Below are 27,888 nucleotides of genomic sequence, written 5' to 3'. Positions count from 1 at the left end.
GGAGTCGATTTACTCCTGTCTATCTATACACTGACAGGCTCAGAGGAACTCTATAGTTAATATGTACACTATGGATTGGGGCTTTGAAAATGGGGTTTGGTAGTTTCGAGAGCCGTGTTGAGAGGTTTATATAGGTGACTTAATTCGTAAATATAGTGTACATAGTCGAAGGGTGAATCAGTAAAGGTCACGATCTTGAATATATAAAAACATTATGATCACTGTAGAAATAGTCACAGCTCAACACAAGGGGAATATTTTCTCAGAGTTTAATTTGTATACAATCTAGACAGGTTTTTATTTCCAGTGTTGTCATTCAGCAACCTATCTCAGATGTAAATGGTTTCATTAGGCTGTTGAAAAGGGAATCGTCTATAAAAATCTCAATCCATAAATCCCTACAGGAAACTAAAAAGTACATGGAATTGAAGAAAATAAAAGTCTGTACTGTCATTTGCTGTTGTTAAACTAAGTGTAATTAACATTTCATAAATATTACAATAATAATCTCAATTCACTTAAATTGATCATGGTAGTGGAGAACATGAACTGTGCAAAGACTCAGTTCTCTGCATGCAGTCCAGTGCTGATACAAAATGTCAGTGCAAAAACAGGTCTACTTATGAGGAAAAAAAATCTGTTAAAATACGTCAAAATAAAATGTTTCTTATATAAATCTCTATACTTAAATATATACATGTGCAAATCAAATCTGGGTTTTAATCAATTGTATGCAAACATTTACCACAGTTGTTATTCTGCTCAGGTTCACATGTCAGTGTGGTCGTCATTTTCAACATTTTGTTTATTGGCACTAGAACTAATAATAAAGACTGCATGGCTAAGACAACAGATATAAACCAAACAGTGCTTCAGATATGTGAGAACTAAATAGTGTGATATATATATATATATGAATCAGAAGACAGCAGTGTGGAGAGAAAACACCCCCTGGTTAAAGTGCTCACTAGTTAGTAATCATTAAAAGAAACAATCTGGTAGTCCTGGGTCACGTGCAATACTGAACACTGCATAAAGAAATGTCACGAATAGAGCGGACTTGATTCCTTATTCTACATGTCAGAGGTATGTCTGATCTATATGACATATTTCTGGACATTTGTAGCAAATAGAATCAAGCCCTTCGAGTCACTGGGAAGAGTTAGGGAGAGAAAGAGTGAGAGGTTGCAGTCATAGAATAGAGATTGACAGGAAGATTTAAACATGATAGAGGCATCAGTTCAGTCACACACACAAAACAAATCACAAGATAAAATGTTGTCCGCAAAGGATGGTGGGAAAGATTAACGTTCATATCTGTGGTGTCACTTATGCTGTTTACACAGGCAGCCCAATTCTGATATTTTTCTTCACTAATTGGTCTTTTGACCAATCAGATCTGGACGTGAAAAGATCAGATTTGATTGGTCAAAAGACCAATGAGTGGAAAAAATAATCAGAATTGGGCTGCCTGTGTAAACGCAGGCATCGGTGCTAGAGTCAGTGCCGGAATGTGTCCCAAATGCCACCCTATTCCCTATATAGTGCACTGCTTATGACACGAGCCCTATGGGCCCTGTTCAACTGTAGTGCAACACATAAGGAATAGGATGTCATTTGGGATTCAACCTGTTTTGAAGGGGTAGAATGCTTGTCAACACAAAAGGATAAAGTAACATAGATACCTTCATTTACCAACATTACCTATCCCAGCTTGGGCCGAGGTAAAAACTCACTGAACAATTGTCCTCAACTTTGACACATATTTTTCCATCAACAATCAAGAGCTGTATTACCAGTGTTGTGTTCATTCGGCACCAAATAGAATAAAATGAATTGCAACATTGAGAAACAAATTGGACTTGTCCAATAAGAACCATTTATTTTCGTCTTCCGGAGGCGAAAAACGTCTTCAATTTTGCACACTAATTAATACGACCCAGCCGAGATGCATGCAGATGAGAGTTCACATTACAAACTCAAAATTGGATGCTCTGAGATTCTCATGGACATTCTACTCATCCACATACATCAATTCAGAGTATGACCCATGGCGATTACTTTACAACTCATAAAATACTTGGAATGGACGCAAATAGTCCCTTGAAGTTCTCTGATAAAAATAAAAGGATTCCATGTTGTAAATGTGGTTGGATTAATTATTGTTGTGCCTCTTGGAAATTCATATTAATTCCATCCAATTTAATCCCGCTTACAAAGTTAAGGACAAAAATGCAGTGGAGTTTCTGCCAGCCCATTAGTCATTCTTTTAAGTTCCTCTAATTGTAAAAAAAAACAAACATTCCAACAAAAACATTAATTTAAAAAAGAAAACCAGAATATTAAACTCAAAACTCAAGAGTAAATCACAAAACAAAAACAGAGTATAATGTGAACCACAACTGCTAATTGTTGCTATAATAATATTCAGTCCTTGTTCATGGCATATGTTTAACTTCTTCTTGACTTCGTTAACATACTGGAGCTACACTTCTGCGTGGTTAAGCTGGAAGTAGTTGGTTATATTGTCGTATGCTACTTGTGTGCTGAATATACGTCTAGCCTGTCTGAGGCTATATCTCACACCTTAAGATGCCACTTCATGTGGGCGGGCCAAATCTCTACGCTACTTGGTCTCCATTGGCTCTACAGCCAGAGAACAGATCGCCTCCCACCCAGTATGGAAACAAGCATCATTGCTAGCAGTACAGGACCCTATATTAAGAATGACCAGCAACAACTATTGTCCAAAGTAGTATCTTGCATCAGTGCAATCACTGGTTCATGTATTCACTGACTTCCACTCCTCGTCACTTCCCGGTTAGGCCGCCACGTGGCCGATGAGATAGATGTTGTCGTAAAGATGGCCGACAAAGTCCTCGCTGATGTTCTGGGCAGCGTGGCGCGTGTTGCGGATGAACTCGCGTTTGGACATCTTGTTCTTGACGTGCGGGCTGGTCAAGTCTATAGACAGCAGGATGAGCGAGTAGCAGAGCACATACACCGCATCTGGAGAGGAGAGATGGACAGAATGTGAGAGACGTCAAACAAGTCCCAGCACCAAGCATCCAATGAAGATTAAGTTGTATATGGAGCTGTGAGGTGGCAGCTAGCCTAGCGGTTAAGAGCGTTGGGCCAGTAACCCAAAGGTCGCTGGTTTGAATCCTGGGCCGACAAGGTGAAAAATCTGCCGATGTGACCTTGAGCAAGGCACTTCGTCACCCTGGATAATAGCGTCTGCTAAATTATAAATATATAAATAAATAATAAAAAAAGTGATGGTGTTTACCTAAAAAATGATTTCAGACTCAAGATAAATAATGGCAATGGGGCACACACACCAACAAATTTTTTTTTTTTTAAATCTTGCTTAGTAATATACATGTATTCAATATATTAGCCAGCCCCAATGTTTTAGTTGATGTCTTTCTCAGTCCAGCAATACTTTCTCTGTTCATTGTGTGGTCATCACTTGGCTGAGAGGGTGGGTGGGAGTTTAAGAATAAACGACATGGAGACAGAGCGAAGGGAGGACCAGAACAGAAAAGAGCATCAGAACAAGAGAAGGGCAGATAAAGAAAAATAGCTTCATAATGACGTGTCTACAAAAAAACACATTCTGAAGGGTGAATAATATTCCTTTACAGGACACATAACAGGGAAGGAAAGAGACATGTCGACTCATATTCTCAGACCTTACAGTGTGGGTATCAGCCCTGGTTCTGGGGAGACTAAGAGGGGTTGAACAGGGGGTCTCTTTAGAGTGGGAGAGAGCGAGAGAAAGTGTGAGAGCGTACATCTCCGCTCCTCTTTTACTGCTCTGCCAATTCTATCGCCAGTAAGTTTATAATAAATCAGCCCGGCTTCTCCTCCAGGACGACGCAGAGCGGCCGAGAACCGCGCCAGATGTTATTACAACACCGTTCTGTGATAGGAGAGTGAGGGCAGCGTTCCAGCCAAACACTTTAAACCCGTGGGATTATTGTGGCTTTAGGGACCAATGACAGTGTTAGTACAAAGATTTCTCACACATTTGAATCATGCAACAAGGACAGGACAACTTGGGTCAAAAGTGCAACATCAGAGCCCTTTGTAAATCACAGAGGCATTGTGGGGAGATCGACAAACGAGAGAAGACCTAAAGCCTGTGGGATTTGTTGAGCATGGACCCCGAGTTAGGAGCTGTTCGACTGTGGCAGAAACTGGCAGGTGGTTGCAGGCGCTGTTGACAAGACCAGACAGACGCATGATGTCAGGTGTTTACAGTGACATCACCTATTCCTTTTAGCTCCTAGGGAGTAAAGGGCCTTTTACAGTACTTGGGTCTTCTAGGGCTCGGTCCTCTAAAGCAGACCTACGTCTAGACTGGTTGAATCCATCTGTCACTGCGGCCACAGTCAGCCCAAACCATCTCACTTGGGTTGAGGTCGGGTGATTGTGGAGGCCAGGTCATCTGATGCAGCACTCCATCACTCTCCTTCTTGGTCAAATAGCCCTTACACAGCCTGGAGGTGTGTGTTGGGTCATTGTCCTGTAGAAAAACAAATGATAGTCCCACTAAGCCCAAACCAGATGGGATGGCGTGTTGCTGCAAAATGCTGTGGTAGCCATGCTGGCTAAGTATGCCTTGAATTCTAAAGTGTCACCAGCAAAGCACACCCACCCACCTCCTCCATGCTTCACGCTGGGAACCACACATGCAGAGATCATCCGTTCACCTACTCTGCTTCTCACGGCGGTTGGAACCAAACTCTCAATTTCACGGCGGTTAGAACCAAAAATAAAAAATGTGGATTCAAATGTCCATTGCTCGTGTTTCTTGGCCCAAGCAAGTCTTGTCTTCTTATTGGTGTCCTTTAGTAGTGGTTTCTTTGCAGTGATTAGACCATGAAGGCCTGATTCACACAGTCTCCTCTGAACCGTTGTTGTTGAGATGTGTCTGTTACTTGAACTCTGAAGCATTTATTTGGGCTACAATTTCTGAGGCTGGTAACGCTAATGAACTTATCCTCTGCAGCAGAGGTAATTCTGGGTATTCCTTTCCTGTGGCAGTCCTCATGAAAGCCAGTTTCATCATTGCGCTTGATGGTTTTTGCAATTGCACTTGAAGAAACGTTCAAAGTTAACATTTTCCAGATTTATAAGACCTGAAGGGCAGTCATTCTTGTCAAAATATGGACTTGGTCTTTTACCAAATAGGGCAATCTTTCTGTACACCACACCACCCCTACCTTGTCACAACAACTGATTGGCTCAAACGCATTAAGGAAAGAAATTCCACAAATTAACAAGGCACACCTGATCATTGAAATGCATTCCAGGTGATTACCTCATGAAGCTGGTTGAGAGAATGCCAAGCATGTGCAAAGCTGTCATCAAGGCAAGGGGTGGCTACTTTGAAGAATCTCAAATATATTTATCTGTTTAACACTTTTTCGGTTACTACATGATTCCACATGCCATTTCATAGTTTGGATGTCTTCACTATGTAGAAAATAGTAAAAATAAAGACAAACAATCAAGATGTGCTTTAAGTGTAGATTTATACTTAAATTTAACGGTTTTGTAAAAATTATTGTATGAACCATTTAGGAATTACAACCATTTTTTATACATACTTGGACAAACTGACAATCAAATTAAATTACTTAATACTTGGTTGCAAATCCTTTGCAGTCAACGACTGCCTCAAGTCTGTAACCCATAGACATCACCAGATGCTGGGTTTCTTCCCTGGTGATGCTCTGCCAGGACTTTACTGCAGCAGTCTTCAGTTCCTGCTTGTTCTTGGGGAGTTTTGCCTTCAGCAAGTGAAATGCATTCTCAAATTCGATTCAGGTCAGGTGATTGACTTGATCATTGCAGAATATTCCACTTCTTTGCCTTAAAAAAGTATTGGGTTGCTTTCGCAATATGCTTCGGGTCAATGTCCCTCTCCACTGTGAAACACTGTCCAATGAGTTTTGTAGCATTTGGCTGAATCTGAGCAGATAATATAGCCCTAAACACTTCAGAATTCATCTTGCTGCTTTTGTCAGCAGTCACATCAATAAATACAAGGAAATCAGCCATACATGCCCACGCCATAACACGACCTCCACCATGCTTCACAGATGAGGTGGTATATTTCGGATCACGAGCAGTTCCTTCCCTTCTCCATACGCTTCTAATCATTCTGGTACAAGTTGATCTTTGTCTCATCTGTCCATAGCATGTTGTTCCAGAAATACAGGCTTTTTAAAAATGTGTTTTGGCAAACTCTAAAGCTGTGTTCCTGTTTGAGGCTTACCAATGGTTTACATCTTGTGGTAAACCCTCTGTATTTACTCTGGTGAAGTCTTCTCTTGATTGTTGACTTTTACACAGATACGCCTGCCTCCTGGAGGGTGTTCTTGATCTGGACAACTGTTGTGAAAAGGGTTTTTCTTCACCAGGGAATGAATTCTGTCATCTACCACAGTTGTTTTCGGTGATCTTCCGGACCTTTTGGTGTTCCTGAGCGTTCTTTCTTTCTAAGAATGTACCAAATAGTTGATTTGGCCACACCTAATGTGTTTACACCTGATGGGTTTGTTTTGGGGGATTTTTCATGCCTAATTATGTCTTCCTTCAATGGGAAGGACAGCTCTTTGGATTTCATATTGAGGGTTAACAGCAACAGATTCCAAATGCAAATGTCACACTTGAAATCAACTCTATACCTTTTATCTGCTTACCTGTAAATGAACTAATGAGGAAATAACACACACCTGGCCATGGAACAGCTGAGCAGCCAATTGTCCAATGACTTTTGGTCCCTTAAAAACGGGGGGACCATATAAAAAGTGCTGTAATTCCTACACCATTCACCTGATTTGGATGTAAATACCCTCAAGCTCATATTCATTCTTTCATTTTAACTCCAATATGCTGTGGTAGACAGATAAAACAATAATAACAACATGGTCAATGGCCAAATATGTATGATCTGACTGTATATATTTTTGTATTTTACACCCTTTTTCTCCCCAATTACAATCTTGTCTCGTCGCTGCAACTCCCCAACGGGCTCGGGAGGCAAAGGTCGAGTCATGCGTCCCCCGAAACATGACCCACCTAACCGCACTTCTTAACTCATGCCCCCTTAACCTGGAAGCCAGCCGCACCAATGTTTCAGAGGAAACACCGTTCAACTGACGACCGGGGTCAGCCTGCTGGCACCTGGCCCACCACAAGGAGTCGCTAGAGTGTGATGAGCCAATTAAAGTCACCTCCCCTAACCCGGACGACACTGGGACAATTGTGTGCCGCCCTATGGGACTCCCGATCACGGCCGGTTGTGATAGAGCCCGGGACCGAACCCGGGTCTATAGTGACATATCTAGCACTGCGATGCAGTGCCTTAGACCGCTGTGCCACTTAGGAGGCCCATATTTTTATATACATTTCTCTTACAAAAGTAGTGCGCTGGGCCTTTACTAGTCCTATAATAGCAGACCGATATAGCACTCTATAGCGAGGGCAGACAGCTAGATCGTCGGCAAAAAAAGAAAAACAAACATTGCAGCACCCACACACAACTTGCCTCTAACTCAACATCTGTCAGGTCTACAATTCCCATTAATTAATTTGTTACTACAATTTCCCCCCCACTAAACATCCTGTAGAACTACAACTCCCTCCACTCACATAGGCTGAATTAACATAACACGCACCAGAACTACAATCTCCTCCACACATCCGACTTCCCTAAACACCCTGCAGATTAGAACTACAACTCCCTGCAGTGCACGGACCTGGGCTGAGACCCACGTCCCGGACCAGGACAGGGTTGCAGGCGCAGAAGCGGTGGGAGAACTTGGTGATGAGCGTCTCCAGATATTCACCCCTCTCCTCTGGGGCGTGGATGTGCCTAAAGAAGTCCCTCAGTGCGTTAGGCAGGAACTGGTTACTGAAGTTGTGCAGCGTGACCAGCTCGTCCAACACATCTCTCCTGCAATTAGAGACAAGCCAATAAGAATTTGAAAAAAGCCCAGTGAGAATTCGAGAAAAGCCCAGTGAGAATTCGATGAAGAAAACCCACCTCTCATCTAGGTATACCCTCAGCATCTTCCAGTTGAGCGTGCGAGTGCAGAAGATGAACTTGGCCAGCTCCTTGGGGTGGTCCACCAGTATGCCTTTGGACATGAAGTAACTGATACCCTATTGGGGGGGTAGGAGAAGAGGGAAACAGAGTCAATATAAAACACACACAGAGAGAAAGAGGGATTAGAGGGGGAGAGTAGAGACCCAGCACCATTTCAGTCCATCACACAGCTATCACATGCCCTTTAAGTGGCTGGCCATAGTGAGCCTAATCCACTTAGCGATACAGACAGACCAAATAACGCCATTAGAATGTTCCACAGATTCTAGGGAACCAGGCTTTGACCTGCAGTGACCTTCAAGGCTGATGTCTTTCAGAATGTATGCATCGGCAGTAAACAAGTAATTTAGCTGGTAGTCATTTGTCTTCAAGGTGGGCTGAAGTGTGGTGGGTTTGATGTGTAAAGTGTGGTGGGTTCAATGTGTACTCACTATTTCGAAATCATATTTTTTTTTGTGGTAAAAAAAAACAAGAATCAATAATGTAGTGAAAAAACGCTAATTGGTCCACATAGACAAGACCAGAACAGAACAGAACTATTTCCCGGAAACAGATTAAGCCGGCTTTTATCTACGTCCGGGAAACCGGAGTGTTTCAGTGGGGAAGTGGTGCTTTAAAAAGGTGGACGAGGCATTTGGGATAAAGGTAAAAAAGAGATGACTTACCTCCTGATGGTTAGCGTTGAACGTCAGACTGCCTTCATCTAGCATCATGTAGAGTCTTCTATATGAGAAGCCATAGGGAAGCCTTCTATTGTAGATGGAACAGTGACCCCATGTGGACTTACACAAACTAGGGCACAGCCAGAGAGAGACAGAAAGAGAGAGCAAGTCAGGGAACAAGCGAGCGACAGAGAAAAAGGGAGGACTGCAATTAGAAACATGATCACCCAATCAACTCTTTGAACCATTAAAGAAAAGCACATTGTCACACAGAACCTGGTACATGTTATACCTACTTGTGGCAAGCACCATTTGAATGATTTGTGGACAATTAAAAACATCGATGAATCTGTAATGGTGTATCGGGTCCTGTCGTGCAAGCACACTCTCATTGGCTGCGTTCACACAGGGAGCCCGATTCTGATATTTTGTCCAATAATTGGTCTTTTGACCAATAACATCAGAACTTTTCACATTTTTTTTAAAGCTGATCTTATTTGGTCAAAATACCAATTAGTGACATTAGTTTTGAATAATTAATTCTGAACACCCGCTAACTTTACTCACCCCTGCCTCCCTTCCACAGACCCAGTCAGTCTACTACTCACCCCTGCCACACTTCCACAGACCCTGTCAGTCTACTACTCACCCCTGCCTCCCTTCCACAGACCCTGTCAGTCTACTACTCACCCCTGCCTCCCTTCCACAGACCCAGTCAGTCTACTACTCACCCCTGCCTCCCTTCCACAGACCCTGTCAGTCTACTACTCACCCCTGCCACCCTTCCACAGACCCAGTCAGTCTACTACTCACCCCTGCCTCCCTTCCACAGACCCTGTCAGTCTACTACTCACCCCTGCCACCCTTCCACAGACCCAGTCAGTCTACTACTCACCCCTGCCTCCCTTCCACAGACCCTGTCAGTCTACTACTCACCCCTGCCTCCCTTCCACAGACCCAGTCAGTCTACTACTCACCCCTGCCTCCCTTCCACAGACCCTGTTAGTCTACTACTCACCCCTGCCACCCTTCCACAGACCCTGTCAGTCTACTACTCACCCCTGCCTCCCATCCACAGACCCTGTCAGTCTACTACTCACCCCTGCCAGAGGTACTCGTCGTGGCCCAGGTCCTGCCACACGCAGGATGCCAGACAGAGGTCTGTAGCGTTCAGGTAGGACAGGATGGTGATGCTGAGCTCTGGAGGAAGCATCTCCAGGTCTATGAAACCCTGCTGCTCCTTCCCCCGGCGGGCACGCAGCAGCTGGTAGATGTCTGCCCCTTGGCAGTGCTGGGGGTGGCGCCGCGGGTGGGGGTGAGGTGGCAGGGGACCTCCACCCAGGTCGCCCACCCCGGGGGAGGGGGGAGCCTGGCCTGGGTTAACCCCCATCTCCATCCCCAAATCCTGGGGATCTCCGTCAAGGCCAGGTCCAGCATCCCAGTGCTCTCCGTACTCCTGCTGCAGCTGCTGGTTCCTGGCCACCCTCCACAGCCCCTGACCCATCTGCAGGATCTGGTGTATAGGCAAGACAACACAGGCAGCACAGTCTGCATGTGTCACATAGGGAATAGGTTCCCTCAGGAGGAATATCAAACAGAAGTAGCTCAGTGGTCTAGTTACTAGGCATTAAATTGGGAATTTCCTGGCCATCCAATCTGGCCTTAAATAGCCATGTACTCTTATAATCTCCACCCAGCACAGCCAGAAGAGGAGTGGCCACCCCTCAGAGCCTGATTCCGTTCTAGGTTTCTTCCTAGGTTCCTGCATTTCTAGGGTGTTTTTTCTGTGCACCTACATCTGCATCGGGGCGGCGGGGTAGCCTAGTGGTTAGAGTGTTGGACTAGTAACCGAAAGGTTGCAAGTTCAAATCCCCGAGCTGACAAGGTACACATCTGTCGTTAACCCACTGTTCCTAGGCCGTCATTGTAAATAAGAATTTGTTCTTAACTGACTTGCCTAGTTAAATAAAGGTAAAATAAAAATAAAAATTGCTTGCTGTTTGGGGTTTTAGGCTGGGTTTCTGTATAGCCCTCTGTGACATCTGCTGATGTAAAAAGGGCTTTATAATTACATTTGAGTGATCCAAAGTCCTATTTTAACAATCCAATATAAAAACGGAGGCCATCGTTCTACCTTGTTTAAATGTTTGGACAGCTGGATTACTTCCTGGTTAATTTAGTCACTGGCATGGCAACAGCAGGCTAACTCCAAGATAGCTATGCTGAGTCACTGAAGGGCTCAGCGGTTGTCACAAAATAGAGAAACATCCGTGACGGGTTAATTTAATCTGGATTCAGACCCTAGCTGTTTGTCCTCAGAAACATCTCAACGATTGCCTCTACTTTCATGTGTCATCTCGCATACATTAGCACAATCAAATCAAAGCAATTGCTTCCTGAAAGTGCACTCTGGAACAGTCTCTGTAAGGGGTCGAGGCAGATTCTAATGTGACTTTACACAACAAGCCATTTCGAAATATACTGAACAAAAATATAAATGCAACAATTAATGATTTTACTGAGTTACAGTTCATGAAATTAGTCAAATTTAAATAAATTAGGCCCTAATCTATGGATTTCACATGATTGGGCAGCAGTGCAGCCATCTGTGGGCTTGGGGGGTGGAAAAAGTCCCACCCACTGGGGAGCCAGGCCAGGCCAATCAGAATGTTTTTCCCCACAAAAGGGCTCTATTACAGACAGAAACACTCCAAAGTTTCAATCCCGCAGGTGAAGAAGCCTGGATCTGGAGGTCCTGGGCTGGCGTGGTTACACGTGGTCTGCGATTGTGAGGCCGGATGGACGTACTGCCAAATTCTCTAAAACAACGTTGGAGGTACAGAAAATAACATGAAATTCTCTGACAAAAACTCTGGTGGATATTCCTGCAGTCAGCATGCCAATTGCAAGCTCCCTCAAAACTTGAGACATCTGTGTCATTGAACTGCACATTGTAGAATGGCCTTTTATTGTCCGAAGCACAAGGTGTACCTGTGTAATGATCATGCTGTAAAATCATCATCTTGACATGCCAAATCTGTCAGGTGGATGGATTATCTTGGCAAAGGATAAATGCTCACTAACAGGGATGTAAATACATTTGTGCACAAAATTGAAGAGAAATAAGCTTTTTGTGCAGATGGAAAATGTCTGGGATCTTTTATTTCAGCTCATGAAACATGGGACCAACAATTTACATGTTGCTATTTTGGTTCAGTGTAGTTGCTATATGCATCAAGCCTGCCATCTCCACCTTTACCCTTATAATCCTTGGGCCAGGAACGACTATCTCAACCGTTACCCCATCAGACAGAAGACAGTGCAACTGAGGCAAGGCCTAAACCATTTAGCCTGCTCTCATTTAACCTCCATCATGCCAGTTATGGCCCTGATTTTTCTCCATGAAAAAAAAACACCATCCACAACACAGATTGACGTGGTATTATTTTAAAAACCAGAAGTAGCCTCAGTTAACCCGCTAGGTGACATGCATTCAACTCTCTCCGACTCCCCTGTCAGTCAGTCTCAGTGAGTGGGTTTGTAGCTTAATTTCTAATTCTTGTGTTTTAGTCACACATTTGTCTCCCCTTTTTTCTCCTTTAAGTTAGTTCGGATAGAGCTTGTGAGTAAGCATTTCACTGTAAGGTCTACTACACCTGTTGTAGTTGGCACGTGACAAATAACATGTCAGACAGTTTACACTACAGGCACTCTCTTCTCTCTTGTAATAGCATCTTAGAATGGTTCAGAGCGGAATCATAGCCTGGTCCGAGATTTGTTTGTGCCATCTTAACAATCACCACAGGAGTTGGTGATTGTTAAGACAGCCCAAACACATCTGGGATCAAGCTAGAATCTTCCATCCCTGTCACTACAGCTGAATGTCAATTCCAGCCTATTTAGCCTACCCACTGCTCGGAATTCCTCACGTTCTCAATTCACTGTTTCCCCATGTGATGTGGGCATGTACCTAGGCTTCTCGCCGCTACATTGCACTTGTTATTCAGCATTCCCTGCTTGCTGCTGGAGCATTAAGACTGTAGGCTGCTCAAAAAACACACTTGGGAATGTCTTAAAGCTACAATATGTAACTTTTTGGGCAAGCTGACCAAATTCAAAAGAAATGTGTGTTCTAGATATGTCAGTGTCATTGAAAGCAAGTCTAAGAAGTGCTAGTTATGTTCTTTGTAAGCTATGTTTATTTTTTAGCATCTTTTACTTTTGTACACAAGCTTCAAACTGGAGGTCGACCGATTAATCGGAATGGCCGATTAATTATGGCCGATTTCAAGTCTTCATAACAATCGGAAATTGGTATTTTTGGGCGCCGATTTCCAATTATTTTTTAAATTAAATTTGTATATATTCTTTTATTTTTTATTCATTTTATTTAACTAGGCAAGTCAGTTAAGAACACATTCTTATTTTCAATGACTGCCTAGGAACTGTGGGTTAACTGCCTTGTTCAGGGGAAGAACGGCTGATTTTCACCTTGTCAGCTCAAGGGTTCCAATCTCGCAACCGCACAGTTAACTAGTCCAACGCTCTAACCATTGCACTCCACGAGTAATCTGCCTGTTACGCGAATGCAGTAGAAGCCAAGGTAAATTGCTAGCTAGCATTAAACTTATTTTATAAAAAACAATCAATCATAATCACCAGTTATAACTACTAATCCAGTTTAGCAGGCAATATTAACCAGGTGAAATTGTGTCATTTCTCTTGCGTTCATTGCACGCAGAGTCAGGGTATATGCAAGTTTGGACTGCCTGGCTCATTGCGAACTAATTTGCCAGAATTTTACATAATTATGACATACATTGAAGGTTGTGCAATGTAACAAGAATATTTAGACTTAGGGATGCCACCCGTTAGATAAAATACAGAACGGTTCCGTATTTCACTGAAATAATAAACGTTTTGTTTTCTAAATGATAGTTTCCGGATTCGATCATATTAATGACCAAAGGCTCGTATTTGTGTGTTATTATGTTATAATTAAGTCTGATTTGATAGAGCAGTCTGACTGAGCAGCAGGCCCGTAAGCATTCATTCAAACAGCACTTTCGTGCGTTTTGCCAGCAGCTCTTCGCAAGCACAGCGCTGGTTTATGACTTCAAGCCAATCAGCCTAATGGCTGGTGTAACCAATGTGAAATGGCTAGCTAGTTAGCTGGGAGTGCGCTAATACGGTTTCAAAACGTCACTCGCTTTTAGATTTGGAGTAGTTATTCCCCTTGCGCTGCAAGGGCCACGGCTTTTGTGGAGAGATGGGTAACAATGCTTCGAGTGTGGCTGTTGTCGATGTGTTCCTGATTCGAGCGAGGAGGGGGACGGAAGCTATACTGTTACACTGGCAATACTATAGTGCCTATAAAAACATCCAATAGTCAAAGGTATATGAAATACAAATGGTATAGAGAGAAATAGTCCTATAAATACTATATTAACTACAACCTAAAACTTCTTACCTGGGAATATTGAAGTCTCATGTTAAAAGGAACCACCGGCTTTCATATGTTCTCATGTTCTGTGCAAGGAACTTAAAATGTTAGCTTTTTTACATGGCACATATTACTTTCTTCTCCAACACTTTGTTTTTGAATATATTTAAACCAAATTGAACATGTTTCATTATTTATTTGAGGCTAAATTGATTTTATTGATGTTTTATATTAAGTTAAAATAAGTGTTCATTCAGTATTGTTGTAATTGTCGTTATTACAAATAAAAAACATGTTTTTTTTTTTCTTTTTAAAATCATCCGATTAATCAGTTTCGGCTTTTTTGGTCCTCCAATAATCGGTATCGGCGTTAAAATCATAATCGGTTGACCTCTACTTTAAACAGCTGAAAATACAAAAAAATGTGGATATGGAAAACATATTTCACAGCGGTTTAGATGGTACAATAATTCTCTACACTGACTGATTATTTTGTCAAACGGAAAATAGGAAAACTATTAGAATTTTAGCAACCAGGAAAAGGCAGAGCTATTTCTGCATGTTGCATCTTTAAAGATGACATGAGTCTGTCTACTGGTTATATGGTGAGAGGGTTACTGTAGGTCATAGATGGTCCTAGACATGTAGGCCTAGACTAGGTCTAGATACATAGCCTAAACTGTTTGGATTAGTTCAACTGACCTAAGGATGCATTTGTTCAAATGTGGATTGATGTCTTACTGTCATACTTATGACGGCCTGGCTTGCTAGCCAATTATTTTAATCATTTTCTGAACAAATAATTCAGTAGAAAGAGCAAACTTGCACAGTGTATGGTGTGATCACATTGGCTGAACTGATGTATTGCGAATGCACAGGACAGGCATATGTTTGGTCTAAATTGGTAGTTGGTTCATGGGGTGGGGCATTCAAATTAGTTGGGTTTGGGGGTGTTTTAACTTGAATCTGGTGGTTGCAAAAATATCATTTGAGTTTAAAATGAGCAACTATCTACAGTGGGTTTTGACTTATTAGTGATGGAAAAACAGGTGGTAGTCTACCTGTACATATGTGTATGGAGAACGTTGTACCCAATGGTCTGTGTACAGTCGATAAAGTGTGTCCAGTGTACAGTCGACAATACAGATTCTGAGAAATCATTCTGATCAGCTGCCTACTGAATGTACAATCTTTAACAAACTAATGCAAATGTTTCGCTAGTGAGAAGAACATTCATTCATACCTGTAGTCATGTAATAAGAACTGTCTCTTGGTGAACAGAGGGACCATACTCTGTCAAGCACTAGAGTTATGTGCCCCATCGTCTGTTGACGTTTGCATAATTCGATAATTGGATAAACTGTCATACAAAGTCAGACAGTAGTGGGCTGGAAACACGTTCAGTGTCTTGCTGTAAACAAAATCAACATTGAAGTTTTGTTCAGAAGCTGATATATAATAATTTCACTATCAAGCCAAAATGACCTAAAGCCCTCGCCTTTCTTAAATATAATTATTACAAGCCAACCAGCCATCGTTTTGTCAATGACAGACCATTGTAACCAGCGCCACCTACCTGACTTGTATGGAAGATTGTACCGCCGCCGCGACGTATACACAGTCCAGAACGTAAACAACTTCGGTGGGAATAGTTTTGGGTCTTCTACCGGTAACCAGATGTTCCCATCTCCGCTGAATGCTGGCCAAAAACACCCACTATCGTCGCTGTTGTAGAGAAAAACTGCTCACAAAGTGACAACAGGCCTAATCTGCCCCTATCACTCAATATAGGGCTTCCTCAACTCCTCCTTTCTCCATCCTCTTTTCACACGCACAGTTGTCTGGTTTGACGTTTCGCTTGTTATTGGTGGAAATGACGTAACTGTAACTGGGTAAATCCATCTAACGATTGTGAATGGTACTTAACTATGATATATACAATATTTCAATTGTTTTGTTTTGTTTAAAAATGTCGGCCTACACTGAAATCCATTGGACTTTTTACAAAAAAAATCTGCAGTGCATTGCTTTGTTTCTTCTAACACATTAAAGGTAGCTAACCAGAATACTTTTGTTTTCCTTTCAACTACAGACAGGAAAGACGGCGTTTTACATGGATTTAGTAAGTTCAGCTTGTTTCATAAGTCGTCGTCAGTTTACCATCGACATTAAAACCAGAAGTCTATAAACAAAAATTTTACCGACATGTAGCTACGAATGTGCTCTTTTGAATCTTCCTTCTAGTTTTTTGATTCACTTATGGCAACCAATCGCGGCAGTTATGTTATTTACCCGGGCAAAACAAACTAAATACATGTCCAGTTAGCGAGCTAATTTGGCAAACCCTTCTACTTAAATACAGGGTAATTTATTATATTTTGTTATGGTATGTTTCAGTAGCTGCTACAACGTGTCACCTCAACAAAATCTAACGTCATCAAGTAACTTGCTGGAAAGCTGTGTTGGTAGCTAGCCAACATTTAACGTTACATAGCTAACGTTATATTGTTTGTTAGTTAGTTGGTGTTTTATCCATTCGTTGCAAAATTTGTTAAATGGGAGAATTGTTGTGGTAACGTTACCTGTCTGTCATTTGCATCTTCAAGGTCCACAATGATGTCAACCGGTGATTTGAAAGGTTGTCTTCGGAAGCTGGATGTTCAACTGCGGGCATTGAAGTACCCAAGAGAGGTCGACTATAATGGGTATGTTAGCTAGGTCATGGATTTAAAAAAATGGTGCCAGTGCTAACTAAACAATTGTGCCACGTTCCCAATTTTTTTGAGGGAAGGAGCCAGCTTTACAATCTGTTGTGGTTGTTCAGTTGATGGCCACATGATGGCTCCACTATTCAGTCTCTTAGTTGCAGTGTAGGAGATGTTTGAACATTTGTGTCATTTTTACTTGCTTACATTGGAGAAATAAACCCCCCATATATTTATTAATTCATTCTGATATCTAGTGAGCTCCAAACATATTGAGGCAGTGACCATTTTTGTTGTTTGGCTCTGTACTCCAGCACCTGATTTGACCATCAGGTGTTCCAAGACTGGTGGACAGTGGGTTGACACTTTGGATTTGAGTTTAAAGTGCAGAATGTCAGCTTTCATTTGAGGGTATGAACCGTTTAAAAATGACATTTTTGTACATAGTCCCTCCATTTTTGCTATCATTATTAGATAGATCTGAATGAATCATGAATAATGATGAGTGAGAAAGTTCAATGCACAAATATCATACACCCCAAATGCTAATCTCCCCTGTTATTATATTGGGAGAGGTTAGTATGTCTTGGGGTATGATATTTGTGAGTAACTTTCTCACTCATCATTATTTACAATTCATTCAGGACTATCTGTAATCATTGTAGCATCCCCATGAATGTATAAGTGTTTAGAAGCACATTATATTCTTACTTAAAGGGAAAGTGACTCAAATGACACAATACCTTATTTACCATTCATTTCTATTGGGCATAAAATAATCTGAAACGCAACCAAAACAAACAGCAAATGCATCCAACAAGTTTGTAGAGTCACAAGCTTGATGTAATCATTGCATGCTAGGAATATGGGATCGAATACTGAACTTTTGACAACTTTAATACACATGTTAATTTGTCTCAATACTTTTGGTCCCCTAAAATGGGTCTATTTGACAATACCCTCAAATTAAAACTGAGTCAGTATTTGACTATGAAGTTAAAATGCAAAGTACTGGAGTACAGAGCCAAAACAACACAACATGTGTCACTGTCCCAATACTTTTGGAGCTCACTGTATACTGTATACATGGAGTATACCAAACATTAAGAACACCTTCCTAATAATGAGTTGCCCTCAGAGCATCAGTTCATCCTGGCATGACTCTACAAGGTGTCAAGCATTTCACAGGGATGCTGGCCCATGTTGACTCCAATGCTTCCCACATTTTCTTCAAGTTGGCTGGATGTCCCTTGTGTGGAGGACCTTGATAGACACAGGAAACTGTTGTGTGTGTGTGTGAAAAACCCAGCAGTGTTGCAGCCCTTAACATAAACTGGTGCCTCTGGCACCTACTAACATACCCCGTTAAAAGGAACCAAAATATGTTGTCTTGCCCATTCACCTTCGGAATAGCACAAATACGGGATCGGGGCACCACCAGTACAGAGCTTGCTCAGGAATGGCAGCAGGCAGGTGTGAGTGCATCTGCACACACAGTGAGGCGAAGACTTTTGGAGGATGGCCTGGTGTCAAGAAGGGCAGCAAAGAAGCCACTTCTCTCCAGGAAAAACATCGGGGACAGACTGATATTCTGCAAAAGGTACAGGGATTGGACTGCTGAGGACTGGGGTAAAGTCATTTTCTCTGAAGAATCCCCTTTCCGATTGTTTGGAGCATCTGGAAAAAATCTTGTCCGGAGAAGACAAGGTGAGCGCTACCATCAGTCCTGCGTCATGCCAACAGTAAAACATCCTAAGACCATTCATGTGTGGGGTTGCTTCTCAGCCAAGGGAGTGGGCTCACTCACAATTTTGTCTCAGAAACAGCCATGAATATAGAATGGTACCAACACATCCTTCAAGAGCAACTTCTCCCAACCATCCAGGAGCCGTTTTGATGAACAATGCCTTTCCAGCATGATGGAGCACCTTGCCACAAGGCAAAAGTGATAACTAAGTGGCTCGGGGAGCAAACATCGATAGTTTGGGTCCATGGCCAGGAAACTCCCCAGACCTTAATCCCATTGGTCAATCCTGAAGTGGCGGGTGGTCAAACAAAACCCCACAAATTCTGACAAACTCCAAGAATTGATTATGCAAGAATGCGTTGCCATCCGTCACGGTGTGGCCCAGAAGTTAATTGACAGCATGTCAGGGCGGATTGCAGAGGTCTTGAAAAGAAGGGTCAACACTACAAATATTGACTCTTTGCATCTTCATGTAATTGTCAAAGACCTTTGACACTTATGAAATGCTTGTAATTATACTTCAGTATTGCATAGTAACATCTGACAAAAATATCTAAAGACACTGAAGCAGCAAACTGAAAATTAATTAGTCATTCAACGTTTTGCCATCACCTTCAGAAAGTATTCAGACCCCTTGACTTTTTTCCACATTTTGCCTTATTCTGAAATTTGATATTGTTCCCCCTCCTCAAATCTACACACAATACCCAATAATGACAAAGCAAAAACATTTTTGCTAATTTATTTTTAAAAGTATGTTTACATAAGTATTCAGACCTTTTACTTAGTACTTTGTTGAAGCATCTTTGGCAGCAATTACAGCCTCAAGTCTTCTTGGCTATGACGCTACAAGCTTGGTACACCTGGATTTGGGGAGTTTCTCCCATTCTTCTCTGCAGATCCTCTCTACCTCTGTCAGGTTGGATGGGGAGCTTCACTCCACAGCTATTTTCTGGTCTCTCCAGAGATGTTCGATCAGGTTCAAGCCTGGGCTCTGGCTGGGCCATTCAAGGACATTCAGAGACTCATCCCGAAGCCACTCTTGTGTTGTCTTGGCTGTGTGCTTTGGGTCATTTTCCTGTTGGAAGATGAACCCTCGCCCCAGTCTGAGGTCCTGTCCACTTTGGAGCAGGTTTTCATCAAGGATCTTTCTGTACCTTGCTTCGTTCATCTTTGCCTCGATCCTGACTAGTCTCCCAGTCCCCACAGCATGATGCTGCCACCGCCATGCTTCACCTTAGGGATGGTGCCATGTTTCCTCCAGACTTGACGCTTGGCATTTAGGCCAAAGTGTTCAATCTTGGTTTCATCAGATCAGAGAATCTTGTTTCTCATGGTTGGAGAGTCTCTGGGTGCCTTTTGGCAAACTCCAAGCGGGCTGTCATGTCACTTACTGATGAGGGGCTTCCGTCTGACCACTCTACCATAAAGGCCTGATTGGTGGAGTGCTGCGAGATGGTTGTCCTTCTGGCAGGTTCTCCCAGCTCCACAGAGGAGCTCTGTAAGAGTGACCATTGGGTTCTTTGTCACCTCCCTGACCAAGGCCCTTCTCCACAAATTTCTCAGTTTGGCTTGACGGCCAGCTCTAGGAAGAGTCTTGGTGATTCTAAACTTCTTCCATTTAAGAATGATGGAGGCCATTGTGTTCTTGTGGACCTTAAATGCTGCAGACATTTTTTGGTACCCTTCCCCAGATCTGTGCCTCGACACAATCTTGTCTCGGAGCTCTAAGGAAAATTCCTTCGACCTCATCGCTTCGTTTTTGCTCTGACATGCACTGTCAACTGTGGGACCGTATATAGACAGGTGTGTGTGCCTTTCCAAATCATCTCAAGGATGATCAATGGAAACAGGATGCACCTGAGCTCAATTTCAGGTATCATAGCATTTATAGTATGTAAATAAGGTATGTTTTTTTATTTTGAATAAATTTGCAAACATTTCTACATTTTGCTTTGTCATTATGGGGTATTGTGTGTAGATTGTTGAGGAAAATGTTTTATTTGACCAAGAAGGAGAGTGATTGAGTGCTGCATCAGATGAGCTGGCCGCCACAATCACCTGACCTCAACCCAATTGAGATGGTTTGGGATGAGTTGGACCGCAGAGTGAAGGAAAAGCAGCCAACAAGTTCTCGGCATATTTGGGAACTCCTTCAAGACTGTTGGAAAAGCATTCCAGGTGAAGCTGGTTGAGAGAATGCCAAGAGTGTGCAAAGCTGTCATCAAGGCAAAGGGTGGCTACTTTGAAGAATCTCAAATATACATTTTTCTGGGGGGGTTACTACATGGTTCCATATGTGTTATGTCATAGTTTTGATGTTTTCACTATTATTCTACAAATATTTTAAATATCAACCATCCATGCAGTATCTAAGTATATTTTGGGCAGACGAGACCTTGAAGGAGAGGCAGGTGTGCATATGGTAGCATTTCTCATGATTTAATATTTTGTTCCACCATGAGCCTAATTTCCAATGATCCCATTGCTATGATGAGCATATCTGACCAGCTCTTTATCCAGGTTGTGGGGTCACTGATTTCTATGGCCTTTGTCCATTACACTCAGTATTTGTCTTGAAAGTGCCAACACATTCCAAGTATGATGACATATGGAACTTGTGATGAACTAAGAATGAAAATTTAGGCTAGAATGAATATTATCAACAGTCTGTATGATGTTCTTGCGTGCTATAGGCTAACCTCTGTAGTGTAGGATAATGTCACGAGACGGGATGTTTCCCATATGGGACCCTATTCCCCAGATAGTGCACTACTTTTGACTACGGGCCCATAAGGCTTTGTTTAAAAAAATGTGCACTTTATTGGGTGCTATTTGCGACAAAGACTAAATGATTTGGCTGGAAGACAGACTAAACATCTGTAGTCCTATAAACATCCAGATTGGGGCTGTAGCCACGGGTGCAGTTCATGGTCTGGGTTTGTTTTGAAGTCTCCGGCAGGTGGACGGAGCCCTGCCCGACTAGAACTCTGTTTGTAAACATGCCTTACATTAACCAGTCGTGGGTCCCCCTCTGACGAGGACCCCAGTCTGATGAGCAGGGAAGCAGGAATTCCTTTTGAAGTGAAGAGCGTCAAACACAATATGCTTGGAATTTAAAAAATTATGTGGCTCAAATACAATTTTCTGTGCATGTGAGATCATTTTAAAACAGGAGACAAAAGGTTGGCTACTTTTCAAATGTATATATTTTTTTCTAGTTTTTATCAAACTCGTTTTGGTTCCATTGATGTCAAAATGTGTGTTGGGCTGCGTTTAGACAGGCAGGTCATTTCTTATTTTTTCCACTAATTGGTATTTTGACCAATTACATCAGATCTTTATGAGAGCTGATCTGATTGGTCAAAACTTTTTGTTATTAAAATCTGTCTACCTGTCTGAACAGAGCATTATTGTCATATTTTTAGGCCTCAATGATACTAATGCATATGAAAACAGTAGTACACATTGTAAAACACAATCTATGCTTTATCTCTACAGCCTGGCCAAAGGGGATCCTTCTGCCTTTCTCCCCATAGTGAGTTATGCATTCATCTCCTATTCACCACACCTTGCTGAACACCTGGTGGGCTTCGGAGTGGAACTCACTGGGAAGAACGACCTACGTTTTATCGAATGCATCTACAAGGTAAATCCACACATTGATTCTATTGTGTTCTTTAAAAATAATCTATTAAGGGTAATAGTGTACAGTACCTGTCAAAAGTTTGGACAAGGGTTTCTTTATTTTCCACATTGTAGAATAATAGTGAAGACATCAAAACTATGAAACAACACACATGGAATCATGTAGTAACCAAAATATATTTTCGATTTTTCAAAGTAGCCACCCTTTGCCTTGATGACAGCTTTGCACACTCTTGACATTCTCTCAACCAGCTTCATGAGGAATGCAATATCCAATTGTTAGTTATAGTCTTGTCTCATTTCTGCAACTCCCGTATAGACTCGGGAGTGGCGATGGTCAAGAGCCGTGCGTCCTCCGAAACACAACCCAACCATTTTTTTTTTTAAACTATCATCATGCACAGTGGAGGGATTTTACTCCATAGGTCTCCATTAGTATGGTAGGTCAAAGACGCAGAGCGTCTGTGTTCTAATGACTAACATCTTTCGTGATGAAATCATGTTTTCGAATGTATCCCCCCCTGCAGCAATCCCACATCTAGACCTACCCGTTTGAGAAACACATTGGCATCACTCCCCAGTTGACTGTTATCTCCCAGGCTCGTTCCTTCATGCCCTCCCTATGATTTAATGCTCTGTTCATTCACTGTGTGCTGGGATCTTTCCTGGGTCCTACTTTTCCAGTAAGCTCCCAACCACCGCTCTCCCCATGTGGCCCCATGCAGTGTCGTCTCCCTAACACTGAACAGTTTCTCCCAATAGCAGGGACTCCCCTCTAGATCCCCTCTCTCATACATCACAGTTATCGTCGTAATGGTTCAACATGGCAAAGTGTTTCCAGTTGTTTCCTCACAGGCAACGGACACACACACTCGCACACTGTGACTTCAGTTTATTCCTGGGGGTCTCCTGAGGCCAACGGCTGTCTACCCAGACGCTCTGCTGTGGTTTAACCCCTCCAAGCTTGAGCTGAACTGCAATATCTCCCCCTAATACACACACATGGAAGACATTTCTATTGCATCACTCACCACCAATAAAGTCCTTTTGAAACAGTGCAGGATTTCCCCTGTAGAAGTTAAAGGTAGGCTACATGTGGGATTCCTTTTCATTCCTGTGGTGTTCAAATGACATGGAGTCTTAAAGTAGTCTAGAAATTCCATTCATTCTTACCTATGGGAAATGTCCCACTGTCGGAATTCCCTTTTTCACGATATTGTGCTTGGTCAGGTCAAGGCTAAGCCATTTCCTTCATCACACGTTCTAATATTACAGCTCCTCTCTCATCACAACCAACCGAGGACGTGGAAGGAATGACTTGTGTACATGCATCAGGGGTTTTCCAGTCTTTTTGTTGAGGCTGTACTGTAGCCTCTTAACCCTGCTATGAGAACCAGAAGGGTTTTCACTGAGCGGGCCCTGATCTGCAGCATCTGTATTTAACACACTCTCTGGTGGTGTTTCCTTCCATCTGGCAACCAACCGGTGGTTAGCAGCACAGTGTCCTTGAGCAATTATTTTATAAAGGCTCCCATGAAATCCTGATTCCTGCGGTGAACACAGGGACTCCATGTTGGTCCAAGTTCTCATCTCGGATCAGAATCCCCTCTTCTGTTCTCTGAGCGCTGAGGCCGCAGGCCAGCTATCTGCCTCTCACAGCATCGGTTCATTTTGGCAAGAGGAGATGGAGAAGGAAGAGCGAGACCCTCTGGCTGGCGCCCAGTCACTGCTTCGCCTGGCCTGCACACACACACAAAAATATGGGAGACAGATTGGGCTGACACACCAGCAGCATTTCATACAGAAGACGGTTGCAAAGAGGAGACAAGCCATTTGCTCTGCATTATAGTCGGTGTAACAGGGAAGCACTCATTTAGCCCTCCTGTCATACCTACTGCCATCTTTCCCTGAACTCATGTCAACTATAGTGAGTTTTACAATTATCAGTAGAATGTTTGGATTTGTCATGTTTTCCAGCTCCTATTATTCCCTTTTCATGTGTATCCTTTGCCCCGATACACTTAATTCACATCATTTTTTGGAAGGGAAAACAAACTCTATATACTTAAAAAAAAAAAATGATTACAACCAAATGGAAACTGTAGAAAATATAATGGATCTACATTTATACTGTTTCTTGACTGTGTCCAGCTCACTAATAATCATTCAAATGAAACCGAGTCGGGTAGCATCAAATTCCAAAAGCATTGGATACAGGACAATTTCTTTGCATGTTTTGATGGTGAAGAAATGAACACATTTTCAGTGTGACCCTCTGGACCTTCTTGAAGAACGAATGTGGCCCCCGGTGCAAAATGAGTTTAAAACCCCTGTACCAGATACTTTGCAATGTCATTTTCAGTTATCTTCAATGACAATTCAATGAATATGGTTTTGCTCTTTGCATTTTTTTACTGTTTGAATGAAAACAACCATGGTGTATTTTTGATTTGAAACAATTTTTCAGCAGGGCAAATTCAGCCGTGTGTGTGTGTGTGTGTGTGTGTGTCATACTGTCTATTGTTCACCCACATCTAGGTACTGCGGGATCACTTCCACTACAAACCCATCCTGACCAAGCAGCAGTTCCTCCAGTTTGGCTATGCAGAAAGAAAGACCTGCATCCTCTGTGATGTCATCGCCTTCGCCCTGCAGAAACACAAAGAGCTCAGCAAAGGCAACAAGGTCAGTCTGTCTCCCTCAGCTTTGGCGAGCCTAGAGCAAAGCATATCATCAACGACATGATAATGATGATACGGTATTCATGGTTCAATTAACTATTGCACCCTCTTGATCAGACCATGTCTGTATTGTAATAGAGAATGTGTTCTCAATAGCCTACCTGGTAAAATAAAAGGCCCATGTATTGCATCTGTGTGTGTTGCAGCCAAAGCTGAGAGCTCGTTTTCAGGCCTCGAGTTCAGACTCCAAAAGTGAGGCTCTCCCATTTCAGGCTGAAACAATGAACCCCATGGCCACCACAGTAAGTCTTTGCCAAGGACATGACCGTGTAGCCCAACAGACCTGTTCAACTCTCTACACTTTAACTAGGATAGCTCAGGCCTTTTTGATAAAGATTAAATAAAATATTTTAAAATAATAAAATTGTCCATTCTAGTGCTGCATGAGTACATGGCCCGACCTTAACATGACTAGGTGAGATGGTTCTTTCCCACAGTTGTCCCTAAGCAGGCCACTAGTGGAGAGACACATTGGGGGTGACTCCTGGGTCTCCTCTAGTAGAACCTCCGATAATGAAGAGTCTGAGGAAGAGGAGGAGGGGCTGGGACTGGAGGAAGTCCAGAACCAAGCACCTACAGTCCCTCAAACAGTGAGTACCAGCATACTTCTCCACAATTATAAAGCACAGACACACACACAGCCCTTCTCTCTGTAACACACAGCACCAAAGTGACACACACAGAATGGATTGTGACCACCCTTCCAGGACCTGGTGGTGGAGGGGAGGCTGGCAGCGCTGGAGGCCCAGCTGCCGCAGATCCAGACTAGGCTGGGGAGGCTCACGGCCCTGGAGCAGAGGCTGGAGCTTCTAGAGAAGGCCTCGGCCGGGAGGATCACTATAGACAAGCACCAGTGGGAGAACCTGGAGAGCAGAGTGCTACTGCTGGAGACCAGACTGACCCTCTCCACAGCCATGGCCCAGGTGTGTGTGTGTGTGTGTGTGTGCCTATCCACTGCAAAGGGATTCTTGGATACTGTGTCAGCCATGGCCCAGGTAGGAAGGGATCTTTACACCACATCTGTCCGATCTGGAGACTCTTCTAAAGAACTATGTACCTCTATCTAATGACAAGTAGAAGCAGATGTTGAACTAATGATGTCAGTCCATTCCAGAATGTCTACTGTATCTCTGTTTGCTGGTTAAAGATGGAAAAATTTACAGCTTTCAAGTTTTTTTTTTTTCCCCTTTAGGAGTCGTCGTCACTTATCAATGGAGGTTGGAGTCATCACATGGCGGATAATGCAACAGATGTCACTGGTTGGAACTGATTTGGACAAAAGTATCTTAGATATTGATGAGGCCATCGTATACAACAACTGAAATACAGTAATAGAAAGATCAAATTCCCAGTGTGATAAAAGTTAAACTGATGCTCACATACCCTTAGAGTCAAGACCCAGTCCTCCAGAGAGCCTCCTACACAACTCTGGCTGTGAGCGTCCTCAGTCTTCCACCCCTTCTGCTAGCTATCCCATCAGCCCCTGTGTGACAACGGCACCCCCAGAGGTAATGGCAGATATTACAAGTAAATATAATGGAAACAGACTATTTGGGCTGGATTCAATCTGTAGTATTGTGAAAGAGCCACGTTATAGGTTGATTTTGAAAATTTAAAGGCAACGTTCGAGGAGACTTAATTCACGGTAAACTCTGCATATGCCGACTCAATTGGAAATTACCTTTGAATTTTTACGCGGATCTTCCGCAATACGGATTAAATCAAGCCCTTTGTTTTTCATTCTGTCTTGACTCATTTTCTTTAGGAGAATATGAAAGAGAGATTGGAAAGGATAGCCAACATGTAAGTACTCTAGATCGATGTTGTATTCCCTCTGTTAACCAAGGCTAATACACCATCTACTGTATATAAAATACTGCATTTGTTTAACTTCATTTCATTATTTACTTAGTTTTGTTTGTCTCCTGTGTTTTAGGATGAAAGACACGTCCAGCCTTTTAAGAAGTATAGAACCCTCAATGTAAATTCAGACTTTAAAAAGATATGTATTTTTGTAATTGATCTCCGGATTAGTATGTGAGTGATGAATAAAGGTATCATGGATAAATAGACTTGTGTTCACAATCCATTATATACAGTACCAGTCAAAAGTTTGGAGACACCTACTCATTCAAGGGTTTTTCTTATTTTTACATTGTAGAATAATAGTGAAGACATCAAAACTAAGAAATAACATAAAGGAATCATGTAGTAACTAAAAAAAGTGTTAAACAAATCAATTTATTTTAGATTCTTCAAAGTAGCCACTCTTTGTCTTGACAGCTTTGCACACTCTTGGCATTCTCTCAACCAGCTTCATGAGGAATGCTTTTCCAACAGTCTTGAAGGAATTCCCACATATCCTGAGCACTTGTTGGTTGCTTTTCCTTCTCTGCGGTCCAACTCATCCCAAACCATCTCAATTGGTTTGAGGTCGGGTGATTGTGGAGGCCAGGTCAGCTGATGCAGCACTCCATCACTCTCCTGCTTGGTTAAATAGCCCTTACACAGCCTGGAGGTGTGTTTTGGGTTATTGTACTGTTGAAAAATAAATTATAGTCCCACTAAACGCAAACCAGATGGGATGGCTTAGCGCCATGATGGTTAAGTGTGCCTTGAATTCTAAATTAATCACTGACTGTGTCGCCAGCAAAGCAACCCCACACCATTTGTTTTTAAAACTTTTTTTTATTTAACTAGGCAAGTCAGTTAAGAACAAATTCTAATTTGCAATGACGGCCTACAGGGGAACAATGGGTTAACTGCATTGTCAGCTCGGGGACTCGATCCTGCAACCTTTCAGTTACTGGCTCAATG

The 27,888-nt window shown here is 42.5% G+C and overlaps 2 protein-coding genes across 3 annotated transcripts; one reads left to right on the top strand and one right to left on the bottom strand.

The window, feature by feature from the left end:
* Positions 1-253: 253 nt before the first annotated feature.
* LOC135506984 (F-box only protein 8-like) lies at positions 254-16,107 on the bottom strand. The gene is made up of 6 exons (XM_064926430.1): positions 15,807-16,107; positions 9,888-10,300; positions 8,791-8,917; positions 8,063-8,181; positions 7,776-7,972; positions 254-3,009 (listed from the first exon to the last, which is right to left on the bottom strand). The coding sequence occupies exons 2-6, from the start codon at positions 10,289-10,291 to the stop codon at positions 2,822-2,824; spliced, it is 1,035 nt and encodes a 344-aa protein (XP_064782502.1). The 5' UTR covers positions 10,292-10,300; positions 15,807-16,107; the 3' UTR covers positions 254-2,821.
* Positions 16,085-27,138, top strand: LOC135506983 (centrosomal protein of 44 kDa-like). 2 transcript variants are annotated; one of them, XM_064926429.1, is made up of 12 exons: positions 16,085-16,148; positions 16,323-16,352; positions 16,837-16,935; positions 22,184-22,331; positions 24,869-25,015; positions 25,218-25,313; positions 25,509-25,661; positions 25,779-25,994; positions 26,264-26,330; positions 26,461-26,579; positions 26,837-26,874; positions 27,008-27,138. In XM_064926429.1, the coding sequence occupies exons 3-12, from the start codon at positions 16,844-16,846 to the stop codon at positions 27,054-27,056; spliced, it is 1,125 nt and encodes a 374-aa protein (XP_064782501.1). In that variant the 5' UTR covers positions 16,085-16,148; positions 16,323-16,352; positions 16,837-16,843; the 3' UTR covers positions 27,057-27,138. The 2 variants fall into 2 exon arrangements, with proteins under 2 accessions (XP_064782501.1, XP_064782500.1); XM_064926428.1 differs by lacking the exons at positions 16,085-16,148; positions 16,323-16,352 and adding an exon at positions 16,481-16,593.
* Positions 27,139-27,888: the final 750 nt, after the last annotated feature.

The sequence above is a fragment of the Oncorhynchus masou genome, chromosome 20, assembly GCF_036934945.1.
Source record: "Oncorhynchus masou masou isolate Uvic2021 chromosome 20, UVic_Omas_1.1, whole genome shotgun sequence".
NCBI lineage: Eukaryota > Metazoa > Chordata > Actinopteri > Salmoniformes > Salmonidae > Oncorhynchus > Oncorhynchus masou.
This window is presented reverse-complemented; position numbering and strand designations above follow the sequence as displayed.

Bases quoted from the DNA above. Each gene is read 5' to 3' on its own strand.
- LOC135506984 (XM_064926430.1), bottom strand. From the start codon at position 10,291: ATGGGTCAGGGGCTGTGGAGGGTGGCCAGGAACCAGCAGCTGCAGCAG. The intron at 8,918-9,887 runs GTGAGTAGTAGA...GCTGTGCCCTAG, and splicing joins GACGAGTACCTCTGGCAGGG to TTTGTGTAAGTCCACATGGG. The intron at 8,182-8,790 runs GTAAGTCATCTC...CCCCCCCAATAG, and splicing joins TCAACGCTAACCATCAGGAG to GGTATCAGTTACTTCATGTC.
- LOC135506983 (XM_064926429.1), top strand. From the start codon at position 16,844: ATGATGTCAACCGGTGATTTGAAAGGTTGTCTTCGGAAGCTGGATGTT. The intron at 22,332-24,868 runs GTAAATCCACAC...ACCCACATCTAG, and splicing joins TTATCGAATGCATCTACAAG to GTACTGCGGGATCACTTCCA. The intron at 26,580-26,836 runs GTAATGGCAGAT...CATTTTCTTTAG, and splicing joins TGACAACGGCACCCCCAGAG to GAGAATATGAAAGAGAGATT.